At 40.2% G+C, this 15,383-nt stretch overlaps 2 protein-coding genes across 2 annotated transcripts in view; one reads left to right on the top strand and one right to left on the bottom strand.

The window, feature by feature from the left end:
- LOC110959222 (protein-tyrosine sulfotransferase 1-like) overlaps positions 1 to 5,924 on the top strand; it is a 149,811-nt gene extending 143,887 nt beyond the window's left edge. Inside the window, exon 6 of the mRNA XM_051937620.1 lies at positions 5,889 to 5,924. Within this exon, the coding sequence (XP_051793580.1) occupies positions 5,889 to 5,909 (21 nt within the window). The 3' untranslated portion in view covers positions 5,910 to 5,924. The remainder of the gene's footprint in view (positions 1 to 5,888) is intronic.
- Positions 91 to 13,453, bottom strand: LOC110959228 (clathrin interactor 1). Its single transcript, XM_022206014.2, has 12 exons — positions 13,229 to 13,453; positions 8,551 to 8,655; positions 7,774 to 7,870; positions 7,019 to 7,127; positions 6,215 to 6,391; positions 4,777 to 4,945; positions 4,235 to 4,451; positions 4,068 to 4,149; positions 3,900 to 3,977; positions 3,399 to 3,721; positions 2,822 to 3,005; positions 91 to 2,223 (listed from the first exon to the last, which is right to left on the bottom strand). Exons 1-12 carry the CDS (start codon positions 13,267 to 13,269, stop codon positions 1,871 to 1,873), a joined length of 1,935 nt encoding a protein of 644 aa, XP_022061706.1. The 5' UTR covers positions 13,270 to 13,453; the 3' UTR covers positions 91 to 1,870.
- Positions 13,454 to 15,383: the final 1,930 nt, after the last annotated feature.

Below are 15,383 nucleotides of genomic sequence, written 5' to 3'. Positions count from 1 at the left end.
CAGTAGGATGAAAACAGGATGAAATGCAAATATTAAGAAGGCCACGAGGATACATTAACTGGTACAGAGGAAAAAGGAGGAAACCGAATGTTTAATGTTATAATTTAATTTAATGTTGAATGAAGTACAGAAAATAGAGTACAATCAAATCAAATGATCTGTACTGGAAAAAAAACATGACTCCAGTCAACTAAATTATGTTAGCAGTAGCTCTCCCATATGAACACAACCTTACAAGTAAACTAATAAAATATTAAACTAATAGCTATGGAATTATCCTTCTGAGAGTAACAAAATAAAGATTTGGTCATTTGGAGAGCAGTTCCTCAGAAAATGACAAGAGGCTCTGCTTAGCTGTGTTTGCACATCAAACAGAGAAAACTATACCCATACACAAAACCACTCACACTCGGTCACTCACTCCTCACACAGATATATCACTCAAGAACCCCAAACCCTTTAGATTGGTCTCAACTAGCCATAGAAATCATTTATGAAAACTCAGCTAATAAAATAGCTCCAGTGTGTTTGATCCAGGCAAATGCAGGGAAGGGTATTTCTAAAACATGGTCTGTGAGGTGAAAGTGTGCCACCTTTGGATACAGAGACCACCAAGTGAGCTGCAAGGTGAAAAATGCTTGCTGGCAAAAATACTTAGTTAAAGGTACGTTGCTGGGCTGTCTCAAACATCCTGCTTTGTGTCACTGCTGTGCACAGAAAATAAATTTAGAGGGTTGTTTTTTAGTCTTGTGGATGGCGACCCTTGTTTCCTACAGCCAATAGGAAAATACTGCTTACATCTACTTATGTCCATATGCAAAAATAGAAGAGACATCGTAGATCCGTGAGGGTAAGAATTCAGTGCTATCTTAGGGAAATATCCTACAACAGCTTGCTTTAAGTGACACAGTGACACTAATAGAAAATAATCAGTGGATAGTACTTTGAATAAAATACTGACTGACCCTTTAATCAGGCATAACTCCTGCAAATGCATCCAAAATGTAGAGCACAAGTATCACTTTTCAGCAGAACAGATATTTTATTTACTTATTTTTGTTATATAAAGAGCCCAATAGTATAGGTGCATTTGTTAATGTTTCCTTTTAACATCAACAAAAAGTATAGTTGAACAACTGAGCATCCATCTATTGTGAACTGCTATAAATGAAAAGAGAAGAGGGGAAACTAATGCAAACTGTAAATCATCCACCCTAATATGGCTCAAGAATAAGTTGGACCATCAGTGTTGTCTCAACACATGCACTTCTTCTGCCCTCTGCTGGAGGACCAGTTTGGATTTTCTATACTCCATGTGCACATGTAGAAAGGAATATTAACCCTCCCAGCAATAACGGAATGGCTTAAATTTTGCGATTGGATTCGGTTGGAATCACATAAAACATAATATTTCAAGCTACAATGCAAAATTAAGGCAGCAATGCCATTTTCCACTGTACTGATTGAATTCTCTGTGCAGTTAAGAAAAACCAGTGATTTTTTGTAATGAACGGGGATATACTGTAGTTCAGATATAAAACAGGTAAAGACGAGGACTTTATTTCCCCACAGGGAAGTAATGACTAAAGGCTGTGTGTTGACACCTTTCGATGTCCTCCGTGTGACATCATTTCACACATCAAATAACCGCTGGGTGAGGGGCACCAGTGGGTGCTTCCTCTACTCCCAGACTCACGTCAGCAGACTGGATGGTGAACCATCGCTGGTGCCGGCTCACCACAGAGAGCAGAAGCAGAGAGAGAAACATGCAAGGTAGTCTTCAAGTACAGCAGTCCTTCTGTGGTTCACACTCTCATGTCAGACGTGCACACACACACACAAACAAACACACATACACATTTGAAAACCTTCATTTCCCAAAATTGCCAAAGTTAGCAAAGGCATCTTGTTTGGGTGGGACCACAGCTGGGGTGATGGAGTGTGTCAGGCCCATTCCTACTCCTGGCACTGACATGCCAGCCATTCCGCCCATCATCATCGGGGCGGCCATGCCCATATTCATGCTCATGTTCATTCCCATCATGCCTTGGTTCACAGGAATTCCACCCTGTAAACCCGTGGCCATGGAAGCAGGCATGCTCATCGTCATGGTGTTGCCTGCTATCATGGGATTGGCTGGTGGTCTTATCGGTGTCACATGAGGTGGAGAGCTGAGGTTCAGTCCTCCAAAATTCTGGGCCAACAGATTGACGGGAGGCACTCCTGCACAGACACATATGGGCAGAGGGTGAATCAAGTTTCTTTTGCACTTGGAATTTTAAAGCCTTATCATGTCTACCAAGACAGGAATTTGGTTTTGATTTCATTAAATACATTTTGCTTTAGATTTCTAAACTGTTATCCGTCTCCCAAAACCACCAAGGAGGCACCAGATTGGTCATTCTAAGCCCATTCTGCAGCACGATGATGGCTCCAAACATACAGAACTTTATTCAGCAACAAGAAGAACAAGATGCCATGCAACAGATGCTGTGGATCCCCTAGAGCCATAGCCAACATCATTAAATCAGTGTGGGACTTAATGAAGCAACAGGAGCAGCTGAATCCACAGAAGCTTTATGTCAAATCTTCCAAAGTACTCATAACAACGAAATACCAAGAAACTTTGAGCAAGGGTGTCTGAAATAAAGGGTGCAAAGGGTGATCACACCAAATGCTGATTTAATATTTGTATAAATATACCCTTATTTTTAAAAAAATCTTCTTTACTTAACATAAATCACCTTATCCCCACTGCAGCAAAAACCCATAATGATCATGCAGAAGATACAAGCAAGACCTCCACTATGGAGGGCCGTACCTTGTTGCTGGATGATGTTGTTGAGTGTGGGTGGTGTCTTTGTGGGGTTGAGTCCTGCTGAAAGGAAGTCGAGGCTGATGTTGACAGAGGGGTCAGACCAGGTCGACCCTAATGATCCCTGACTTCCGACGCCAACCTTCTGCTGCTGTCCTATGGGCTGCTGGGATGGCATGCCTCCCAAACTCTGAAACAGACATTTTCAGGATTAGGAATAGAAATTTTCTTTGATGAATGCACAAAGATTATAGTGATGTCAGAGTCACAACTGAAAAAAAAAAAAAACTTTCAAGAACAACAGTATATACCCAAAAGCAAAAGCTTATCCAAGACTGAATATTATCACTTAATTAAGTATTGGAACAAAAAGTAAGAGTGGACTGATAGATAACATTTTTATTGAGCTGGCAGCAAAGTTCAATATATCACATTTGTAACTGAATTAATAATGTAGACTGCTAATTAAAACTAAATAAGCTTCTGGGTTATTCTATCTGTGGAAATCATCATCAACAATTTTTCTATTTTTTTGCATCATTTGGGACAAATTAGACCTTCATGTCATTCGAACCACACCTACCTGCTGAGAGCGAGAAAGGGGCATGGTGGGTAGAGCGACTGATGCTCCTGGCGTCACTCCTCCCAGAGAGAAAGTCATGCTCTGAGAGGCGCTGAGCGTTGTATGTGGATTGTTCAGCTGATGGTTAACTCCACCCATCAGGTCGAAAAGCTCAGCAGAAGGTGGGACAGTTGCTGGATTGGAGGCTGGGGCTGTGGGTGACTGAACGCTGCCAAACAGGTCAGCGACGGGCGGGGAAGGACCAGAGCTGGACGAAACTGGAGGATTGGCCGAAAAGGCATTCCAGTCCCCGAATTCTCCATTTCCATTGGATGACGGAGCAGCTGGCCGAAAGACAGTAGTGGTATGTTTAGCTGTGATTGCAGCCCCACTCCTTTCCTGCATTTTTTTTTTACAAACTTAGATCTTACCTACGAGCCCACTAAAAAAAAATCTACATTGGTCAGATGAAACAAACACTGAGGTTCACAACAGGAAGAGCTGAGAAAGGATGAGGTTTACCAGTGGAGGTGGGGAGGCTGGCAGAGGCTGCAGGGGAGGAGAAGTCAGCAAAGCCACCAATGAGGTCTGAACTGCCACCTGGATGGATGGATGGATGGACATGGATTTGTACAAAATGAACAAAAAACTTTCTAGAACAATTTTTAAAAAAAAGTCATTTGTATTTACCTGTTGTGGTGCTCTGATTGGATGAAGGGTCAATCACTAGCAGGTCTGCTAGACCGCTACTGGAAGACTGCCTAATTGATGACTGAAGAGAGTACAGAGATGCAGTGAATAAATATGTACATACACTGAAATGTGAGTTGCATTAATAAAAACATGTGCTTGAATACCTTCTCCTCTGGGCTCTTGTCTCCAGTGTAGTGGGCTGCAGCGCCCAGGTCCAGAGTCTTGCTGCTCGTTGCTCCGCTACGTTTTCGTGTGGTGGTGGTTGTGGTTTCTGTCGCTTGTGTGATCTGGATGCTCTTCGTTGTGACAGTTTCCTCCTCATCTTTGAACTCTAGGGCTTCCTGCCTACCGTTTCTCGATGCTCGGTCCTCCTCATTGTCACTATGGCAACCAGATGAAGGATATATGAGCACTTATGAGATTTTTCTGTAATTTGTTGCTATGCTACAACTGTATGCCTATATGCAGCCATCTTTGTATATTATTGTTTGGTTATGTAATGTATAATCCCGGAGCCAGAGGTTTAAACATTTTACACATGACAAAGAGGCTGAGAGCCATCTGATGTACAGTGAGTGGGCGGCTTTTTGCATTGTTTTGTTTTTGTTCATTCTGCGTGGCCAATAGGCTACTTTAGAATACACCTGAGACCATTTAAAAACAAGCATTTATTCAGACCGTGGGATTAACAGAAATAGATGTTTACCTGATTCTGTCCGGTGAGTCATCGCGTTCCTTCTTCCTGAACTTGTTGAGCGTGTCGTCGATGGTGCTGCCTATCTTGTCACTGATTTCTCCAAGCTTCTCACTAAAAGGGAAAGCTCCTCTGCTCTTATCCCAGTCCTCATCCCACTTGCTTCGATCCAACTCATTAGCTGGAAGAAAGAAGACAGAAATGGAGAGATTTCAGTAGAGCCTGAGTCAACAAAAGCACATAAAATATTTAATGTTATACATCATTTTTTCTATCTATTAAAATATAGGATGCAGAAGAAATAAAAAGGAAACATATTTTTCCAGATTAAGCCCCAAATCAAAGGATATACAACTTAAAACATTGAAAATTTTGTTAAAAAAAAAAAGCCAATGTAAAAATGTTTAAAACAAACAGGCAGAGAAGAAGCAAATAAGAATCTCATGTTGTGTTGCAATTCCATGTTTGGGGGGTACTTGGAGAGGCAATTTCACAGGTTTTCAGTCCTGGTTATTTGGTGATGCTTGAAATAATAGTGATAACAGCAAATGTGATTTAATACAACAAGTTACATAATTCTGATTTGCTTCAGAGGAAAAAACATACTATTGTTGCTTTAACAGAGATTTCAGGCAATAATCATTCTGTGAACAGCTGTGATTTGATTTTATGCAGCATATGATGAGTGTGAAACCAGCAGGGCACAGTGAAAGTAAAAGTTTTCTACCACGCTAAAAGGCTGGATGTGTGAAGCCACTAAGGCTGCTCCTTTATGTTACATTACTCTGTGCAATATTTATATAAAAGTGAACTGAAGACACACTTTGGATACATAATAAGCTTGTGATAAGCTCAGAAACACATTGCATTTCCTAGACTCTTTTCAAACAGATGAACCCATTTTTTGCCAGTTAAATGCTTTCAATGTGAAGCTGCCGCATTAGGAATTGTTTGGTTTGAATCAGCAGTAACTTAATGCAGTATTTGACCTAACGTCACCACAGACACACAGTTTGTATTACTGTAAATATATTAATATTTCATTACTTTCCCTATTGAGTTCCCTCATTCTGTGAGAGTGACTTCAGAGACATTTAAATAAAAGTCGTGATTGTCACTTTAAGAATGTGAAAGCAGAAATCTAGCTAAACAGTCAACTAAAATTTTCAGTTCAAACCACTCAGTATTTTCTATTTATACATACAAAGATGATGCTACGGGGCATTTGAAATCATTGAATAGGACTGAATCCCCCTTTTTCCATCTTTTGGTCAATTACATTTATTATATTTATGCTTATTTCAAGATACTTGGTACTACAGGCAATGCAGGCTTATACTTTTCAAGCCCATTTAAAATGATCATTATATATATACATAAGTCTTGACGAGGGAAGTCAAATCATCATTTTATTTCACATTAAAAAAGAAAGTTGCAGCAGATTACTTACAGTTCTTAAAGCTGCCCCCTCCTCCACCCATGCTGTCCGAGGAGACACCGATGTATTTATCTTTGTTCTTCTTTGCCTTCTTCCGCTCCTCTCTCAATCTGTCATCGTCCTGGATGAACTCCACCATCTCCTTCACTTTCTGACGCACATTGATACCCTGATCCTTCCCATTCTCATCTGGACGCAGACACAAGTACAAAAACACACACACTTAAAGACAAAAAGCTAAAACAAGGTGACTACCAGCCAGACTGCAATGACATTTTTATGTGGATATTAATTTTGCTGACACCCTGACCTTTTATCCTTTATCCAGGTCTACTGAGCTGAATTAAGAAGAGCCATCCTGCTACTTAATTCAGCTCAGCAGAGCTTTTTTTGTTTTTTAGGTATTTTAACACACACATTATTAACACAGTATTTAAGAGTAGACCTTTTTATTTATTTTAGCACACACATTTTTTTTATCATAGTATTTAAGGAACACTTTACTGTCCCATACATGAGGAACAAGAAAAACTTCAAAAACACTTTAAAATTACAACGTTCTTTTTGATGTTGTTTTGTCTTCTTGTGTGCAACTGTGTGTCTTGCTTGGTTGTCCTTTTAAGCTGCTTGTATGCCCTTTTTAATTGCCCCTTGGGGACAAACACAGTTTTCTGAATCTGAACACATTGTGCTCTTTCTGGTCGAGTCTAACTTCAAATGCCACCACACAAGATATCTTGAACTTGCAGGGAGGTGGAGAAGAATAAGAAGAGCTTCACCTTTGAAGAAGCGTGCAATTTTTATTCAGAGACTCACCAATGAAGTGGTAGTTTTCTAGAGATCGCAGGTCGTAGATGTGTTCTCTGGCACTGGTGACGACTCTCTCAGAGCCATTCCTGATCAGATAGGCCAGCAGGAGCAGGGCCTTGGAGAGAGAGATGGAGATAAGAGAGACAGAAAAGGAAGTAGATGTTGCGCAGTCAGCATCACTCACTGCAAAATAATCTGTCCTAAATTAAATATTTTTCTTCCAGCTGTTTTCTGCCCTGAGTCATCCCTCCTCCTTAACTCAGTGTAACTGCTCTCTAAAAAATTAAAACTTACTCTTCTTTTGCTCGTGCATAATATATAATCTCTGCAGATCAGCCTTACATGATTATTTGGGCATTACACAAGAATGCAGATAAAACGCAGGGCTCTGATCTTTGCAGCATACAGGATTCATATACAGTATGTTTATACGCACACACAGAATCAATAAGGACGAAACAGTAGAAAAACTATAACCCAGAAAACAAACAGGCTGCTTCTGAAATTGCCTGTACAAACATGCATCTGACAGAGAAAAAAAGCGGCAAACCAGTTTGACTGCAATCTTAAAAAACAAATTTGCTGATTTTAAGAAAAACAGCCAAAAGTGCCGTGATCTAGTGACTTGTGCAAACACTTGAAGCCGTGTGTGTGTCTGCCTGGCGGTGCAAAGAAACGCTCATTAAATATAGAGCCCAGCAACACAAACACACCAACGAGAACCAGCTAGAAGCAACCTCTGAACCAGAGTGCAAACATACCTTGTAGACTCGTCTCCAGTTTTTCTTGTTGTCCTTCAGCATCCTGGTCCACAACATGTTCATCACCTCAGGGAACTGCTCGTACATGAAGGTAGATCTACACACACAAGTACACACAATGAAAAGTATCAGAATGCTGAAAATGACCAACGCAGGTAAAGCAAAGGAGAATCTGGTCTATAGAGCAGAACCTGTTGATGATTATCCTGACATGTTTACAAGCCCTGTCTTCAAGAAAATACCTTCCAATACAACTAAACTGCATTTTAAACAATACTGGATTTTTTTTTCCAGATTATATTTGTTTGTGATGTATCACAACCACATTTTTAATCTTTGCCATTTATTTTTTTGATTCCCAACAGTCGCGCCTTTCAGCCAACCAGTCACAATCAAGATGGGGTGGGACTCGTCACCTTGACTATTAAGAACAAAGGAGGAGATGCTATAAAACTACACCAAGTAGTTTTGGTGCCTGAAATTCACCAAAAAGCAACTGAGACTGAAAGTAAGCGAGCTAAAACAAAACTGAAGTCGAAGAATAACATTCCTACAGGGAACATGAGTCTCAGTCCTCTGGGTGAAGGTCTTGGGTCTGACTTCTGCCACTATCCAACCTCCAAACTTTATCACGCTTAGTTGCATAAGAACAAATCTTGTTGCAGATAGAATTGTATTCACACATTACACTACATGCCACAATATAGTTTGTCTATGGCTTTACCAGTAACAATGTGCTTGCATTTTAGAGTTACTACACGTGTGTTTGTTACTTACTTGGCTATCTCTCCCATTAGCTGCCCAGAGGGTCCCCAGGGGTCGTCATTGGTGGCCTCTCTCACCTTGGACTCAATCTCTGAGTAGTTCATCACCACATTAGTGCTGTTGACACAAACATGTATTATCTTTGTAAATGACACCACCAAAACAGGAGAATTATCATCACTATTCATGCAACGCTTAAATATCACAGCTTTTCTTTTTTTGCTGTTCTGCCTGGTAATTATGACCACCATCATTGTTATCAGGAGTCTTGTAGTCAGTCATCCTGGCTGCAAATGTTCTGTGCTGATTCACACTTCACTCATCACATTTCCACAGCACAGTCAGACCAAACAGCAGACAAATAAACACACACAGACATGTATACATGGAACACCAGAACAACGCAGTGAGGTCAACTATTAAATTACATCTTCTGGGGGGTGGTAGCAGAGTGTCATTATTCTATCTAGCTTCTACCCACACACTCTGCATTTAACTGACTTACTGCTACACAGGGCAACACCTCATAGATGTCTCCCACACCACACACACCGAGGCTGAAATTAACTGTGAAAAACAGGATTATCACAACAAATAGCTAAATTCCTGCACGTATAATACACACAATAGAGTAAACAAGAATGAGAGAAAATAAATGTTTCTTTTATGACAGAGAGAATCTCAGTTCACTGAATAATGAATGCATTTTGTAAAAGCCTGCGTGCTGATCACGGTTCTTCAGAGGACAGACACGCATGTTCTGGCACACATGCACGCATGCACACAGGCACAAGCTTTTTGATGCACAATAGGAGAGACCAGACTGTGTGCATGAAAGTGAGGTGAACTGGGAGTGTTTATCCATCCATGTGTGTGTGTGCTGGAGGAAAAGAATGAAGCAAACACAGCGAAACCTCCCCATAAGCAACGTCTACTTGCTTCCTGCCCTCTTTGTGTTTGTGGGATCACCTGCTGCTGTGTGTGTTTTCCTGTGGGTGTGTGTTGCATCTCTTGATGGGCATGGCTGCCTCTACAGACAGCTGGCAAAACAACACAGCAAAAGGCGCTCTTCCTCTTCTGCCTGACATATTCTGTCTTATCTTCTGTGGCGTCTTTGGTTTTGAGTCTCATTTCATTTTCTAACAAGTTCTATCTCGCTTTTACCGACCCTTAATCCTCTCAATACTCCTTTATTCTGAAGCAGTAGCTCCCTATTCATACTTTTCCTCTCCATCTCTCTCTCCTCTCAGCTCAGACACCCTCCCAACTCGAGGGAAATAAGAAGCGTGTGGACATTACAGCGACTGTCTTCGACTTATCAGTGGATACTATAGAGACAGACAGTAAGAGCTATATATCAGTATGACTCTTTATCTGCAGGAAAAGACTGGCCACCACTGGCAGTTCTGCTGAGGGAGATCAATAACAAAGTGTATTCATCATGCCCAGCCAGGCACAGCCAACAGCTGATAGGAGCTGTTGTCTATTCCATCTATTACTTTATCTATCCTCTTTAAACTCACTCTTTTTAAAATCTCTTTTCTTTGGTCTTTTTAGTTATCTGTCTATTATGCTATAATCTTCCTTTCCCTTATCACACTCCAGATAAAACTGGTCCTTTAAAAGGTTTAGCCGACTGTGAGCAGATAGTCAAAGTGAAAACACATGAAAGCCCATCCTGGTCACCACCTTTTCCACCTGCTGCCTTCAGGGAGAAGGTACAGGTCCATACAGGCCAAAACTGCAAGACTGGCCAACAGTCTGTATCTACAGGCTGTGAGGCTACTCAACTCTGCCCCTCTCCCCTCTCTGCTCCCCCATTCTCACGGACAATAACCATATCCACCAATTATAAATTTGAACTGGTTTGCATAATTGCAGAATGTCACTATTCACCACCCCCCTCTCTCGTGATCCTTCTTCCCCAACGGTTATGTCTTTGTTGCACTGGGTGATTTACGGTATTTAGTATTTATTATTGTGGGGGGTTTTTGTACTGGGCTATTTATGATATTTATTACTGTGAGGTCTTTTTTAGCACTTATCAACTCTGCTGTATGGATGCTCCGAGCGTAATTTCGTTGTTCTTGTGACAATGACAATAAATATTCTGAATCTGAATCTTATAATAACTTATGTCTAGATGATAGGTGTTTTTTGTAGGATTGAAAGTGAAAATCAAAAACATGATGTTGGAAACAGAGAAGAGGGCCTCACAAGTATCTTTTCTTGGAGCTCATGCCAATGTGCAGTCACTAGTCTTTTTATTATATAGACCTAATGCAGATTTATACAACAGGTCAACAATAAATTCTACTTTCTAGAAGGTTATAAGGATCAGTTTTGTGGTTGTGGTACACCTAATTTGTGTTGTAGTATAACAAACTGCTCTCATGACCACACAGTGGAATGAATACTTCCCTCATACGTAAGCAGCTTCCATTTTGTTAAGTATACCTTCATATAATCAGCATTATCTATATTTTGGATGAAACAGGCACAAAATGTATGACTGCATCAAAAATAAGGATGATTTTGCTATGGCAGAAAATGCTGAACACAAATAGATTTCAAATCAAAATGGCAATTCGAAACGATGCAATTTGAAAATTGCAAAAGCAGAAATTAATGATATACATCATGCAGTTCATCTGACTCAGAGTTTAAACTGTTGTGTCAATGTCTGTGTGCGGCGATCACGTTTGTGTTAATGCTCTATCACGCTTTAAATCTCTGATGCAGTGAATATTGAAATGGATTTGCTAGCAAATCACAATTTGAAAATCTGCCAGAAATGTAACATTTTGAAAATTTTCACAAATCGTTCTGCCCTCGTATGGCACAATCTTATCAAACTGTACCTTACCTGTTAATGTGCAGTGCTTTTTTCTTTAAAAAAAATATTTCTTATCTCTTCTTATTCTTATTGTTCTGACACAATGGTATAATAGAAGCATTAATCGAGCACAGACACAGTACAGGGCGTCCTAAAGTCTGGACACATATATCTCATAGTAGCCTGTATTAACATTGCGCACAGTACAAGCTAACAAAACGTAAGAGCAACTTCTAATTATCTGTCTCAAGCACTACAATAAATGGTATCTAACTGGTATGTTTTGAGTTAGAAAATACACTCTTCAACCCCTGCATTTAGTTGACCACTTATTTGCATATTTTATCCACTCCAGTACAACAGCTTTGTCACATATTCTACCTTTACTGAATTTCTAGGTCATTTTTAAAGATTAAAACCTTTTAGAAACAGATTACTCTGTGAATAATGGCAGCCATTTTAAAGAGTATAATTCATGTGTTATTAAACTGAACATGCTTAATTCTCTTTTGAGAAGATAATAACACAAAACAAGGGAAAGTGCTGAAATACACACTCGACATGAGCCAAATACTGACTGAAGAACTTGATCATGTATGAGGAAAATAACAAAACTTAATTGATAATATTAGCATAGATTCGAAGATATGGTCTTAGTATAAATAAATTATATATGAAGTCTGAACTGAACTATTTCTAAGAACTATTGATTAGTTCAATCTCATGCTTTTTGTGTAACTGTCTTATTGTTGTTCTGTGAAATATGACAGTGTTCTTTATGAAGCTACTTAACAAATGTATGCATGTCCAGACAGCAATATTCTTTTTCACTGAAAGTTGCATTTTCCTTAGTACATAAAGAAATAGGTTATCTTAACTTGACTAACCCAGCTGAGTAAAACTAAGCATCGGTCTTTTGCATCACTGCACATTCCAAATTTGAGGTGATGTAGGTTTTACACAGCAAAGGTAAGACATGTAGCTCAGTTTGGCTGCAGGAACAGACAGGGCAGGAAGCTGTTGTTGTTCCTCCTCCCGCTGGGTTACAGTTCAATGACTGTGTACTGCGCATTGTGTATGCAACAATAGACACCACAAAGAAGCATGCGGAGTCCAGTGTTCAAACAAACAACACGATGTAGTAGGCTGCAACACCAACAGTAGCTACTACAGTGTGTTCTGTTGGGTGGCTAACAAGCCTCGTTGTTCGGGACCATGGGGGTACGGGCCTCGGTAGACCGGTTTAGCTACTGTGAGAGATGGCTGGTAGCTAATTGGCGAAATATGTACCTCTCTCCTAGAAGTATTTAGCCACTTATCTTCCCTTTACTGACGCTTAGTCTCGTTTTTGGCCTGCATATAATGTTAGATGAGTGCATAGTGGAGGTAGCAGGCATCACTTGGGTGGGACAGGGCGTGATTCTGCAGCAGCACCCACAGAAACAGTACACACACAACATACCCGACCTGGGCTTAGCAATGCTAGCGGAATTAGCTAACTGGATAGCATGGGTTCTGGATTAAAAACAAGTAAATGACCAGTTTGAAACATGGTTTTTCCCAGTATGAATTATATAAAACAACGTGGACATGCTCATAAAATAAGATGCCACTGCATGACAGACATTTTTTTAATTTATGTCACAAGGTTAAAGGTTGGCAGCTAGCCAGCTAGTCGGAGCTAACAGCTGAGGGCTATCGCCGTGACGTCACGGCCCTATCCCTCCGCTGTCAGCGGTAAAAGCTGCTGATGCTGCCCGCCCGGAGCCGCCCAGAGAGCCGGTTAGCTCACAAGCCACTTAGCGGTTTAGCTCCAGCTAGCGCTCGAAGCTCCACCTGCTCGTCGGTACTCACGCTTTGTCCACTAGCTCTCTGACTTTCCACATATTCAGCATCTCCACACGGTGCTGCGGGCTCGCCGCCTCAATACTGCGTCGCCCCCGTGTCTCTACGCCCCGCAAGCCAGAGGTGGTGTCCGGTTACCGACGACAATCCCCCAGCTCGGTGATGAGCTCTGTTAGTACAGCAGCCGCTGCGGTTAACGGACCGGCCCCAGTTGCTACGGAAACGTCGTTCTCTGCCGACGTCACTGACGCGTGGTGATGTACGCTGGCTCGCGGATTGAATCATATGCGTTTCTTGTTTTTTTTTTCTTCTTTTTCTTGTCTTTTTTCTTTTTTTTACGACTAAGCTCAAAACAAAATGAGGCAGTTAAACAACACCGGCTCTTACTGTTTGAGCAGGGTCTTGCTCAAGGACACACCATTGTGTTCTGCTATGGGAGACTAAACTCAAGTTGTTAACCCTATTTTGAAAGTAAAGTTATTTACATGTTCATATTTTCGTTATTTTTAAATGAGAAATTATTCAACGGAGTGTTTATTTAATAAAAAAGTGCTTTGTTCAGTTTTTACTTGAGGAAAAAAATCCCACAAATTTCTAACATGATATAAACGCAACATCCAAATGGTCTTTGTTACCGATTTTGAGAAAAAAAAAATCTATGTTTCTGTTGTTATTGTTACAAAAGTAAATGGGACACACGCATTGTTCAGTTGTTCAGCAAGTTCTGGACCACTTAGTTCATCCACCGCCTATTCTAATACCAAGTTTCAAAATTTACTTCAAATTCTACCAGGTATACATTAAATGAAGTGAAGTAAAGTGTCTGAAGCTGAAAGCAGGAAAAAATAAATAAAAATACCTGAATCTTCAGTTCAACCAACAAACCTTGAGCCCTCAGCCCCAGGAACCATGTCTGTCTGAGCATTTTTCCCTGGCTGAAAAAGTAAAGAGCCCATTTATCTGACATTTTTAGAAACGCATGAACATGCTTTTCTTATTACAGTAGGGACAGAGAAAAATGTTGGCTGCAGCAGAAACCCTTGGACAGACATGAGTCAGTAAAACTGGATGTGACTAGTCATTGCTTTCTGTTCTGAGTTGGTGGAATTTTAGGACTGAAACCATAGTTTTGACTTGATAAAAGTAGAATGTAAAGTTGAACTTTATACATCTTGCTTTGGCAATGCTGTTACAGAAATGATACAGTCTTCTTCATAAGTTAAAATTGAACCAGTACATTTCTGTTGCATCAGGCATTATATGTACAATATGTACTGAAATATTTTGTAATTAGAAAAAAAAAGACCATAAAATGTTAGGACTGTTTTATATGATGATCTGCATAATTCAAATTACATGGCAACTCGAAAATGTACAATTGAAGCTGCTGTTTTCTCACAGGTTCGCCTTTTAATAATAGAAAAGATGTGTTAAATTTTGAATGCCAAATTGTGGATGACTGTAACCAGGCCTGGTTTGTGACATTAAGTCTGTTCTCTCCCATCATTAGTCACACAGTATTACAGCTGCTTATAATCCAACAAGGATCCATGTATGTTTTACTCTCACAGCCTTGACTCAGCAGATCTCTGATGACACATTTGGGCTGAAATGATAAAGCACTGAAGGAAATTAAGAAAAGAAGACTCATACTGTAATACCAATAAGTATAAGGTATTTTGGGAAATTAATGATAGCTTTGTCTTAACTCTGCTCTGACAGGTTTTACAGTGCCCTCTGGTGCTAAATTATATTAGAATTTCCAAGTATTTTTGTGCATAAACACAAACAAACACACAAAAACATCACTGGCAGTTGTAATTGTTCTAATTTTAATTTATAATTATTCCCTCTTTTTGTTTTTTGTCTGTCAGAAGTGCACAGATGTAGCACTTGTTCTTTTTTGCAGCACAGAGACGTTTTTGACCGGAAAACATGATTTCACATCCTCCTTTCATCACAACAGATGTAGATTTGTAGATGATCTTCCTCCTAAATGATCCTGATGACTTCAGGGAGGTCGTCTTCTGCAGGACGTTCAACAATATAATCAACACCACCGGAGAGGTGGAAGTAGTCCCATCCAGGGGCTGTTACAATGGTGAAGCCTGGGTTGAATATGAGAGGAATTTTTACAGCAAATTACAACATTTAAAACAAGAGC

Source organism: Acanthochromis polyacanthus, chromosome 17, assembly GCF_021347895.1.
Source record: "Acanthochromis polyacanthus isolate Apoly-LR-REF ecotype Palm Island chromosome 17, KAUST_Apoly_ChrSc, whole genome shotgun sequence".
Lineage (NCBI taxonomy): Eukaryota > Metazoa > Chordata > Actinopteri > Pomacentridae > Acanthochromis > Acanthochromis polyacanthus.
The sequence above is the reverse complement of the archived record's forward strand: the minus strand, read 5'-3'. Positions and strand labels throughout refer to the sequence as shown.

What these genes read in the sequence shown, in the direction of transcription:
- LOC110959228 (XM_022206014.2), bottom strand. Translation starts at nt 13,269, where the DNA reads ATGCTGAATATGTGGAAAGTCAGAGAGCTAGTGGACAAAGC. An exon ending in CTAATGGGAGAGATAGCCAA is followed by an intron (nt 7,871 to 8,550) that starts GTAAGTAACAAA and finishes TTGTGTGTGTAG; the next exon opens with ATCTACCTTCATGTACGAGC. An exon ending in ACTGGAGACGAGTCTACAAG is followed by an intron (nt 7,128 to 7,773) that starts GTATGTTTGCAC and finishes TCTCTCTCCAAG; the next exon opens with GCCCTGCTCCTGCTGGCCTA.